The sequence below is a fragment of the Anoplolepis gracilipes genome, chromosome 9 (genome assembly GCF_047496725.1).
Source record: "Anoplolepis gracilipes chromosome 9, ASM4749672v1, whole genome shotgun sequence".
Lineage (NCBI taxonomy): Eukaryota > Metazoa > Arthropoda > Insecta > Hymenoptera > Formicidae > Anoplolepis > Anoplolepis gracilipes.
In genome coordinates this window covers 1,698,546-1,711,139 of record NC_132978.1, presented here as the reverse complement: position 1 = coordinate 1,711,139, position 12,594 = coordinate 1,698,546, and the positions used below count along the sequence as shown (strand labels likewise).

At 31.3% G+C, this 12,594-nt stretch overlaps 2 protein-coding genes across 10 annotated transcripts in view; one reads left to right on the top strand and one right to left on the bottom strand.

Moving 5' to 3' along the window:
• The first annotated feature begins 513 nt into the window (after window positions 1-513).
• Window positions 514-12,594, top strand: part of LOC140669352 (choline/ethanolamine transporter flvcr2a) — a 55,235-nt gene continuing 43,154 nt past the window's right edge. For both annotated transcript variants that reach the window (XM_072899129.1, XM_072899125.1), the window contains exons 1-2: window positions 514-644; window positions 1,287-1,518. In XM_072899129.1, coding sequence (XP_072755230.1) covers window positions 1,287-1,518 — 232 coding nt within the window. In that variant the 5' untranslated portion in view covers window positions 514-644. The remainder of the gene's footprint in view (window positions 645-1,286; window positions 1,519-12,594) is intronic.
• The window catches only part of LOC140669345 (uncharacterized), a 38,403-nt gene continuing 28,402 nt past the window's right edge, over window positions 2,594-12,594 (bottom strand). For 4 of the 8 annotated variants that reach the window (XM_072899108.1, XM_072899111.1, XM_072899110.1 and 1 more), the window contains 5 exons: window positions 11,533-12,481; window positions 10,964-11,067; window positions 10,487-10,616; window positions 10,328-10,405; window positions 7,597-10,022 (listed from right to left, as the gene is read on the bottom strand). In XM_072899108.1, coding sequence (XP_072755209.1) covers window positions 8,315-10,022; window positions 10,328-10,405; window positions 10,487-10,616; window positions 10,964-11,067; window positions 11,533-12,481 — 2,969 coding nt within the window. In that variant the 3' untranslated portion in view covers window positions 7,597-8,314. Of the gene's footprint in view, window positions 3,857-4,322; window positions 5,382-7,591; window positions 10,023-10,327; window positions 10,406-10,486; window positions 10,617-10,963; window positions 11,068-11,532; window positions 12,482-12,594 lie in introns of those variants that run through there. The other 4 variants (XM_072899104.1, XM_072899105.1, XM_072899106.1 and 1 more) reach the window with 3 other exon arrangements.

Below are 12,594 nucleotides of genomic sequence, written 5' to 3'. Positions count from 1 at the left end.
AAGCATGTGCTCTTATTTTTTTGCTTATTTTAAAAAATATTTTAATTTTTACATACTTAAAAAAAAAGTAATACTATATATATTATTCAGCCAAAAGCTTTTTTCTCTAATTTTAAATTGTATGTGGCTGATATTGATTGAAAAAAAGGTGTGTATATTTTATTATATTCATTTTTTGTTGTTATATTATATTCCAGAAGCAAATGCAATTTGTGAATAATATATTTTTACAAATAAAAAAATAAAAACATTATATTTTAATATCACATTTATTTTCTCTATTATAGCCATATTAAAAGAAGTGATCATAATTGAAATAATCGCAATCGACATTTTGAAGGAACCGGCGTAAGACGTAAAGGTGCCTTTTCATGCTGACGCTCGACGCTCATTTGTGGCGTTAAAACAGATCACGTGATCAAAATTGACGAATTGGTATTTTTATTTTTGGTCACGTGATGTCTTTTGACGCTGAAAATGAGCCAATGAGCGTCGAGCGTCAGCATGAAAAGGCACCTTAAGACGTAAGCAGTGTTGACAGGTGACGGGATAACGGGAACTGTGTGGTTGGCAGAGAAATCATCGTCGAAAATGCGCAAGATGAATTTATCAATGCAATAGACGTAAAGGCATTCGTGTCGAAAGTGAGTTTCCTTATTTTGTTGAAAAGTCATTTGAGAAAAGATCTTTTTCTGTGAATATCAAGAAAGATTCGTTAGGTTAGGTTATGTTAGATTTTTCTAGGCGCGCCGTTTTAAAAGTCGACTCCAATATCGTAATATAAATAATCTTGTTTTGAAATATGAAGTTAAACGGTTAAGGATAAAGGTGAAATAACGAATAATAAATTTTATTCGGTAATGATCTCGAAAATAAGTAGTGAAAGATAGTCAATAAGAGGTACGGATTTTGAATGAAGAAGTGAATCAAGAGCATAAGAAAAGAAATCTTCAATATTCAATATTAACTTTTTTTTACAAATATAAACCTTATGAAATCATTTATTATATGTTTTTATCTCATTTCGTCATGTAGAATCTTAATTCAGTTCAGTCATGAATTGAGTAACACTTTGTATACAAAAATGCATAGTACTTAACAAATATAATTTAATCATGATTTAAAGCACATGAATATTGCAAAGAATTGTGGTAATTATATGTTATTTCATTGCTGTAAATAATATGCAATATTTGAAAATCATCTTGCTCAATTAAATTTAGTTCTTTACTTGAAGGTTTCCAAAGAAATATTCTAATAAATAAAATTTTATTTGATTTATATAGATGTTACGCTGTATAATATGGGATAGCAAGAACTTATCTAAAGTTGCCTGCTGTCTCATGAAAAATCAACATGATGTTTCTTCCTATCGGTTCAATGGCAGAGCAATGGACTGGCTATTCATACTATATACATTGAAATTTTCATTCTGGACTCCAAAGACTATGCAGTGGGCAATTGATGGACCAACTGAGAAATTTGGCATTGTACATTGCATTCAAAAAAATTTTTATCGTGAGTACAACACTTATTTATTTTGATTTTGCTCAGTTTTAAATAATATTCTTTAATAATTCTTAATATTAACCTAATACCAACATTTTGTATCATATTGATATTTATGTCAATATATTTTGAAGTATTATTAACATGATTTAATGTCACTCCCACTTTTGATTTTGCTCAGTTTTAAATAATATTCTTTAATAATTCTTAATATTAACCTAATACTAACATTATCATATTGATATTTATGTCAATATATTTTGAAGTATTATTAACATGATTTAGTGTCACTCCCACTTTTTTATTGGCTTTTACAAGATATGACTCATATTTCTTTTTTTTAAATGATTGAAATAACTAATAACATATTATGCTTTTGTTTCTGGTGGTTTACATCACAGTTGTCATTCTTTTTTTTTTATGCTAAGTTTATTCGATTTTTACATGTTATTTTACTTTGTTATAAGATTCGTGCTTGCAATATTTTATTTTCTGAATTACATTCAACTGTTTGTTACTTGTATCAAATTGTTATTCAGAATGATTGCAGAATTTGTATTAAAATTTAAAACTGGCAAAATAAGTGAAAAATATTTACTTTGTCTTATGCTTTTTACATATTTTAATGGATAATGCACAACATTTTACAAGTTATTGTTTAATTTCTTTTCCATCTTGCATCAAAAGAGTATTTAACATAAAATACATATTTGTTTCTGTTTAAAGACTTTATTATGCACTTTGCTTTATTATTTCAATTATTTCTTGCAAAAGAGACTTTTCTCTTATCATTCATATTCATTAAGTAGCTTTTCATATAACAGTTTGTAAATAGTTTTGCATTATCAACAATTTTTGCTGATATAATCACATTACGGATATAGAAATTAAATTATTAGTTTTGTGAAAGATTTGCTCGTTGATGAAATCATATACATGAAATTCCACATTTATGTGTGTCGCATAGATTAAATATCTTGGCATGAGGTATTTTAATATGTAGATGATATTGATACTTTTTTATGGATTTATCAACATTTGTACAATTAAAAATTAATGGATGATAAAAATCATGGATTATACATGATCAGATACTATTATATTTTTGTAATTCAATAATTTTTATTTACATTTAACTGCTATAATATAAATCAAGAAAGAAAGGGTTTAACTGATTTCTCATTTCTAATGAGTACTGATATTCGGAACATTTTCTTTGGCTATTAATGTGTCATGACGCCATTTGACACGAATTTAATCATACCTTTATGCAAATTATTTTTATTGATCATCTGTTATTATCATCTAACAACAAAAGATGATCTTGTTTATTCTACCATGCTTACATATAACATCATGTAAGTAGATCTATAACAAAGCTAAGAGAGACTATTACTTTTTCAATGTAGACGTTAACATATCCTTAGTCTCGCAAGGATAGCAACATTAAGAATTTTATTACAAAGTAAATGCAAATCGGCTTCTTTTTTTAATATTATTCCTGCAATATAGTGTTTGATTTGATTTTGTATGACGTATAATTGTATATTAAATTTCCATAATTATTTGTTCGGAAATATCCTACATATACAAAATTATTTATAAATATACAAAATATTAACTACGACATTTGTAAAAATATTTTAAGCTTGTTTTTTTAACTTTAATAATTTTGTCAAAAACGACATTTTGTTACGACATTTCATTTGATAATATATACATATATGTATATATAAATTTTGCCTCGATATAAAACAATTTATTTTCTAATAATTATTATTTATCATTATGTCATTATGATAATTATCATACTTGTATGTCTTTAACTTCTTCTTAGAATCTATTTTATAAATACGTGATTTGACTTTATCGCAATTTATTTTAGTATTTCGCTACTGTATAATACATTGTTTTAATCGTGTACCTTGCAATTTTGCTTGCTGTTCTTACTTATATACAAAAAATCAATCTTATTATGATCATGTTTAACTTTTCATTCTATTTAACTCTTTATCATTATCAAATAAAAAGAAAAGCATACTGTTTAACTTCTTTTTTGCATTTGCTCCCAAAATATAATGTTCGATTTGAGCTTGCCGGGCGAGATTACGTCTGTATCGTTGTCTTCTCGTTTCGATCGTATGATTTCTGTTCGATTCGTTGGTCGCTCTTCTATCAGTGACCGGCTGACTGGTGGTGAGGACACTTTACCGGGCATTTGACGAAGTCCTTCTCGAAATTCTTTTGAAAGAAATCTGGCCGTCAAACTGTGCATCTGTCTTGGTGTTTCGATTATCTGTATCTCGGGTGTAAACGATCTGTCCTTGATATCGTCTATCTTCGCCACCTATGAGATAAAAATGCATGGAATTGATAAAATATTCAAATTTATTAGCATATATAAGATGAATTATTGGCATGATTTAAATGTATATTAATTTAAAAATGTTTTATTTGATAAGTATTTTATATGCTCAATAAACTTATTGTATATGATAAATAAAGCACGGGTTAAGTCATCATAATTTGTAATTTTTTTTTTAAATATGAATATATTTAATTGAATTTACGTAAATTTCTTTATAAAATTATAAATATTTTCTTACTTATATTTTTGTATCTCTAATATAAATCTATCTCTTTTTGTATGTTTATTTATCTATCTAGACTTTATGCATTTTTATAAATTATATGGATCTTTCTCTCTTTCAGTCTTGCTTTGAATGTTCTTCAAATATGTCGAGCTTAAATTGAAATTTAATTAAGATCTAAATGAAATCTGACTGAAGTGAGAATGCTTTTTCATTAGTTACCGAAGTTCTGTTTACTTTCGCTAGCACGGTAGTCTCTGTTTCGGAAATTTGTCGTCTGCCAAACGCTTCCGCGAGTCTTTTCACCGAGGGCATCGTCCGCCACTCTTTTCCCGTTGCTCGAAATTGTTCCTTGCTTCTGATAAATACATCCTCGAAAGACCTGTCCACGTCAGAAGAAATTTCATCGTAACTGTTCGGCAACGATTCGTCTTCGTCGACGATCGCGTCGCGTTCATCCGTCGTTGTTTCTTCCTCCGATTTATCGATTGCGCGATCCAATAAATTCCTGGCAGTCAATTCGTCCTGCTGATCTCGGTTCTCGTTCACGTGAACTGGATTCGCATGATAATACATTTCATCACCAACATTCGGCATTGATTTGGCCGATATTAATCCCAAACCCACTTCCTCAACCTTATCCCGCAGCTTATGCAGATCCCTCGAACTTTTCGCGAAATCTTTACAACCGAGTGACTGTGGCGCGTCGATCAGATATCCTTTAAACTTTAGACGTTCAATCGCGCGTCTTGTCAAGTTTGATTTTTCGTTATTTCGCAACGGTTGATCCAGTTGATTATTGGAGCAAGCGCGACGCAGGCCGTCCTGGTAGCCGAAAGACTTCAGGTCCAATTTGTTGACCACCCTCTGCTGTCGGATGATTCTCTTTTTATCTGTGAATTCGTTCTCGAAACCATATGCTTTCAAATCGATCTTGCGAACCTTTCGTTTCTCATCATTCTTGCACTCTGTCTCCAGATTATGCTCCTGATTGTTCAGCTTGGCATTGATTTCATTTTTACTATTTTTCCTCTGATCCTCCAAGATGTCATCTGTTTGTTGATGATCCTTCCATGTCGTTTGGTCAGGCGCACCTTTGTCACATTTGACTTTCTGATCGTCGTCGGTATCGATCGAAGTACGCGAATTCACAGAGCGATTATTTGTTTCGTGACTAATTACTTCGGCATTGTTCCTACGACACAATTCCTCCGTCACTTTTATATTGTCTTCTTGCATAATTGAAATATCGTCGGTTTCTTTGGATATCGTAGATTCTTCCTGGAACACACGAAGAATTGGCTGATGTTAATTGTCTCGCGTTAAATCATTCGAAAGCTGCGCATGTTTCATAATCACGTTGTGTCCTGAGTTTTTGTCATTACTTTTCGTTTATTTTTACACGCTGCAATGGATAGAATTCTCACCTCTTTTCTCTTTGCTTCTCTTCTCTTTCATAGAGCTATTATACGATTAATATTATTATCTACTGTAATATATAATGTTGACAATGAATAATAATATATATACGATTTTTATATTTACAATATGGTTATAACAATAAGAATTTTTAGCGTTAGTTAGCACAACGCATGTGATCTGTAATATCATTGACATTTGAAAAAGTTGCTGACAATAATTATTAATCGTATGAATGCCTATTTGCGCTTAATACATATTGGTCGCGACTTTATTAGCATTTTTTTCTTTTCTTAGTGACAGAAACTGATAGTGTTATAGAAGTTTAATTTCTACATGTTAAATATTAATATAATAGATTTATTATTAATAATTTATATATCATACTAATTATTAATCATAAATTTTGTTATTTTGAAAATATAATTTTCAAATTTTTAAAGTTTAAAAAAATAACAATTTATCATATTCGAGAGTACTAAATTTTTATTTTTTATTTACACAAATTTTAGTTTTTGAAGACAAATGTCGATATGTTATAATGACCAATATGTTTTAAGTAAAAAGTTATGTATACGCTTTTGCAAATTAAAAATAAGCTATTCATGCTAATAATCATGCAATAGAAAAGCTTTCTTATGTGGTTAATATTGTTGCTAATGTATTATATATGATATTTATAAGCTGTAAAAGTTGATAATAGAATGTTATGATTACGCATAAATATTATCATTAATTGCCAGTAGTTATTATTTATCATTATTGTCAGTAATTGTCGTGGATCATATTGATGATTCCATGAATAATTTATAAAGCATAGATTTAGAGGAATTATTAGATAAAAATGTAAACAATATAATTGTTGAATTGCAGAATAGTAATAACAGAATTTATAAGAATTGTTATTGTTTGCAAATGCTTTATAGAAAATATTAATATATTCATTTATTAGTTACCATATTGTACATATGTAAAAATAGATGGTACTTACCAATTAAAGTACTTTTTTTGTAGCTCAGATGCGAAATTGTGTGATTCCGTCGTATTAACGTGAACCGAACATATCTCACATTTTATTAGATTACATCAAGAACGAATGGAAAACAAATTAGAATTCTTTGTAGAAATTTTGTACGACCGCGATAAACGCATTTACGAATGATGAACAATGATTGATGCAAAATTAAAGATATCTTGAAAATATCTTTCTTTATTTTAAGAAAAATTGGCAAAAATGAAATTTACGATCAGTGTACGTTATTAATAAATGTATATGGCAATATACTACATATATAAATCTTTTACTGAACCTTGAAATGTTTTTACATGAATTTTTTCTATTGATGTATAGAAAAGCATATAGCACCGAATGTGCAAATTTATTTTATACCGTCAAGGCATTCGAAAATTATAATATATAATTATTATTTATAGAATTATTGTATATAGAATTTTCATAATACATGATTAGAAGTTTGCAAAAGTTTTATTATAACATAATTCTCTCTAAAATAATAAATTCATATCTACAATGCAAAAAATATGAAATTTTAATGTAAAAATCTGTTTTTAAAATATGCAATATATATGTGTGTATATATATATATATATATATATATATGTATACATATACACATAGGTATAAGTTATAATATGTAATATGTAAAGCCTGTTTAATCGACATCATCAAAATGAAATTCAAAATGGACTCTTGCAAACTTCCGCAATAATTTGTAAATGTTAAAATTAATATTAAACAACAACCGTCACCTGCAAGTTTCATGCGATTGAAAAATAAGATCAGGTTTTATCTCATTAATTAAATTAGTTAATTAATTAGGTTATCATATATTCGATATGAAACAAAAAATATATACATACATACGCACACGCACACACACATACGCACACACACAAGATATTGTGTGTGCAATTATATAATTTTCCAAGATTTTAACAATTTCAAATATCTATATTTAAATATATTTTGTATCGTTTTTCTATTGTATCATTTATTTAGATTAACAAAATGAGATATATAAAAAAGATATATATAAAAGTGTTAATTTTAATCTCGAATTAGGTCAATTATTTGGAATTAAAAATGCAAAAAATTATTTAATTTTTAAGGTTTAATGTTTAAAAAAAACAATTTATAAAACAGAAATAAAGAATAGTTGTAAAAATTTGCAAAGGAATAGGATAATCAGCATTGTGATACATCTCATATTTTTGTATACCCGTATTTATTTACCACTTGCGACTTATTGTATAAATTTGACTTTTTAATTTTGTATATAATTATTATTGCACTCATTCATAATGTATTAGCGCATTGCGCCATGGCACTTCTATCTTGAAAAATATGGCCACAGAATTACGGCACTAATATAAATACATTTTCTCAGGCACGTTATTGTATTGAGAAAAGTAAATAAATTATATAACATTGTAGCAATTATATTAAATTATTGCTAATATATTTTTATAATCCGGCAATTATCGCATGGAAGCTCGGATTCTGAATATCTAATATTCGTCAAAAATTTCGCAATATCCTTCATTAATTCTTGATTGTGTATATCAATTTGAAGTATTTTTTTCTATTTTTCTTTATTAATTAGTAGTAAAAAGTCTCTTGGCATTTAAGATATAATATGGCAAAAATATCTTTAGGATTATTTTCCTACAACAGAATATTTCTTCATGAAAATCACGTTATAATTATTAACGTGATATATTTTGTACATCTTTTAGAAGTCGATGTTTATTCCATTCATCATTAACGCTTATTGTCACCATATCGTGACGTCACTCAAACTTCTCACATACAACTTTCTGTATTGCCTCTTATCATCGCTTTTCTGTTCTTGCGCTCGTCGAAGTTTCTTCGAGCTATCCAGGCTCTTCTTAGTGTTCCTGTTTATCAATTTCTCCAACTTTCTGCCGTTGCCTTCCTCAAAGATTTCCCGATACCTTCGAGATCGCGTTTCTCTTCCTCGTCTCGAAATGTCATCGTCGCTGAATGCGGTAGTTTTTCGCCTCTTTGAAATGTCATTCGTGAATTTGTTCATTATACTGTCATCGGAGATAGAATTAATCTCGTCCTGCCATTCGTCGTCCTTGTTTTCTAAGGACCAGAGAGAGGACGAATTTACCTTCTTCTTACGAATCGGATTCCTATATTTGGTCGCGGAGCTCGTTTTGAAAGCGGTCGTTCGATGTTTGCCAACGCGTCTACATGCAATCCAATTGTTCGCAACGTCATCCTCTTCGTCCTGCCAATCGCTCTCCTCGAAAGTCGAGCTCGTAGAATGCTCGATGCTAGTGAAGCCTTCGAAGCTCGTGGAATGATTTAAGTTTGTTAACCGATCGAAGCTTCCTAAACTATCGATGTTAGAATACAATTTAAAATTCGATTTTTCCGTTATAGCTGGATCGTGATTTTTGTCAGCGTTGGCTACGACAGATACTGTTTCTGGTAGGATTGATCTCAACCGGATCCTTCTATAATTCGGAATTTTGTTGCTATTGATCCTTCGGCTCCTTTTAATTCCGCCAAAAGTCTGAAATTTTAATTTCGCGAACTCCAGTGGATGAGCCTTCGCGAACTGATCCTCTGGTGGCGAAGTTGATTCGTCTTCAAGATCGTCGAGGTCTTCTCTTTCCTTCGGCCGGATTCTGATGCCGCCGAATGTGTGGTATTTATATCCGCCGGTCGGCCAGAATTTTTTACCACCGATTGACGATATCTGCTCATCGTCGTTGTAACGATTGTTATCTGCCAATCGATACAGTCGTCGCCAGCGATCGCTGATTATTGAATCGCGCGAACCGATTCCGGAATCATGATCACCCGGATCGCAATCGTTTTGATCGTCCAGCAAACCTCCACGATTAGCATCGTATCGCGGTATTATTGGCTCTTCAGCCTCGCGATCGGTATTTCCATTCCGATCGTTTGAAAATTGATTCAAATCCGCCGATATTAATTTTCCGAAATTCGTGTCAATCCTCAAATTCTCTGGCAAAACGTAGTTGTTCTCCTTTCTATCAATTATCGCTTCAAAATTTTCGCTCCTAAATCTTTGATCTCCCGTTGTGTCTTCAATCGTGCTCCCCATGTCTTCGCGATCGTTTATTCGTTTATTCTCTATGACATCCTTGATTATGACTTGCTGGTTGTCGTCGTCATCGTGGGATAACCGATCGCTCAGATCGAACTTCAGATGCAGGAGGGGGTTGATCGCGAAATGCGGACTGGCAAGGGGATCGCGACAGCGTCGTCTAGGAAGACTGTCGCGCAGTGAGGCGGCCTCGAATTGCTCGAGCTCGTGATGACTCACCTGTTGTTCGTGTTGTTCGTTGCCAGTACAGCTCGATCGCTGGGACAGTGAGCTGCTCGGTCTGCTCGACATCGAAGACATCGTTGACCTGGTAGCCTGCTCTGGTCGCTCTCCGCTAGCCGCTTTCGACTGGTTGATATAGTAGTCCCTGCCGAATCTGTGCCGAATGACCGATAAAATCGAATCGATGACAACAAAATAATACTTAAATTTTTGTTTATTAATCCAATTAATACTTTGAGTGAATATATTTTTAATCAAAAACTGTAGTTACAAAACAATTATCCAAAGAAATGATTTGTTTGAAGTTTCCTTCTCAAAGCTAACTGGAATATTTGTACTTTTCCGTCTTTATATGAGGAAAAAATTATAAAAGGAAATTTGGATATTTCTATATATTTTATTACTTCGGAGAAATTGAATAATATTAATTATTATATCGAGGAAGTTGATGAAAATTACCGTTTGATATCTGGACGGTCAGGTGCCAGAAGCGTCTCCAGATTCACTTCGTTTAACTTCTTTAAATCATAATGAGCTCTGAACAAAACAAGATATCAAGTTTTAAAGGTTTTGCGGTTATTATATGGATATTCATAAATATTTTCGTTCGATTCTTACCCTGGAATATCTGAATTTCTTGAATATTGCCTTTCCAAACATCGTTTTCGTATACTCTCCTCGCTGTAAGGATTATTTTCGATCGGTGGAGCATTTTCCCATTTCTTATGTTCACGTTCCGCAATTGTGCCTGTGTGATTATTATATTTTATTATTATATTCTTAATATTATAATGCATGTGTATTCATATTCGATTTTTATCACGTTTTATTGCAGAACATCAAAAATAATAAAAATTTTTTTTCTTTTTCTCTCTATAAAAAATATGTATTTAATATAATAATTAATATAATAAATTATATACTTTTATCGTACATATAATTTTATATCAGTAAAAGAAGTATTTCATTTTATTTTTCTGTTATAAAATTATATGAAAAAAAGTAGATTTCTTTTTCTAAATTCAATGTGAAGGTGTGGAATTACGACGTCCATGATTATATATACATAAGTTTATTATGAATAATTAAAGTTACCTGGACGTGGTGGGGTGCTTAATCGGTCGTTTTCAGACGTCATACCGATGTGATTTTCATTAGTCGTTGCATAAGATAGTTGGACTTTGGTTTGCAAGCATTCACTGTATGAAAGGAAAAGAATTACGAAAGAAGTACAACGTGTCGCGACGAAATAATGGAAAGAATTACATAGCAGAATACAGAATTCATGCAATACCGTGTTGTATAGGGAACCGAACTATCATTATCGCTTATTACGTGATTATTTCGAAATAGAGGCTCATTTTATTAGTATTTATTGTATCCTTGCCAATAAAATGCATATAAAAAACTAGAAATGTAGACTAAAAGTAAGATTGACAAAAACACATACAATAAAAAAATATACATTTAAATAATATATTCAAATATAAGATATATTTAATTTATAATTATAGATTTAATAATTTTCTATTTATATATTTAGTTTGCAAAATATTAAAAAAATAAACAGTAACTTCACTTTTATATCAATTAAATTATAATTATCGAATTATGATGAATTACAAATAATTAGTGGTTAAAAAAGTAAATTTCGAGAATCTTACCTTTCGTGTTCCTCGATCGAGTTATTTTCCAATTGTCTGAGCTGATCGATTGTTTCACTCGTTTCGTCAGTTATCTCGTTTTCTCCAGAGCAAACTTCGACTTTCGTTAGACTGTCTAAGTGCCTTTGGATCGCTGTGTCGTAGTGTTCGGTGTATTCGCTTTCTCGTTGTTCTTCATCTTCGTCGACGACGTTGTCCGTTCGATCATTTCTCTCGCTCGCTTTTTCAGATTGCGTGTCCTTTCGCACAGAACTTTCCACTGTGATCGCGTTTATCCTTTCGCCGCAATCGGCTGTATCCTTAGGTTTCTCTTTGGTTTCGTCTTCTTCTTTTGCCGCCGTTATCAACGCAAAGGAACTTTCACTTAGTTTCTCTTTATCATTTACATCCTCGATTGTTTTCTTTTCCGAGATTTCCGAAGATTTCGAGAATGTCTCATTAATTTTCTCATCGAAATGCTCGCAAACATTTTCAGGTAAATTTTTTTCAGTTTCTCTTACTTGACAGATGTCGATTTCGTCTTTTCCGAATTGCATAACGATATTTGGCACTTCTGGATTATTTTCCGTTTGATTATTTTTCGCGTCGCATTCGGATGTCCTGGGAGTCCTCGGGACCACATTGTTGATAGCTTCCATCAGCTCCTTCTCGATTTCCTCATCGGATTTCGTGGAGGAACATTCGGATAAATCTGACGTGTCCTCAGCATCTCTGTCGCCGATCAGGGCCTTGTAATACGCGTTAGAACTCGGTACCAACATAGCCACTGAATCTGGCTGTGTTCGAGAAGTTCTCTTCTTCTGGAATAGCCAATTGTCCTCCCAGGATTCGACAGGCGAAATAAGATCTATCGCTTGACCAGCGACATGACGTTTTGTCCTGGTCGAATATTCATTGCGATCTAAATCTGAAGAATCTGACGATGATGGCGATGACAACTCTCGCGGAGCTATTTTCATAAAAAAAAAAAAAAATAATCACTTTGTAATTCACGATAAAATTATTATTTTGTTTTTTGCTAGAAATTTACAATTGTAAGAAATTCTTATTTTTCGCATGTTT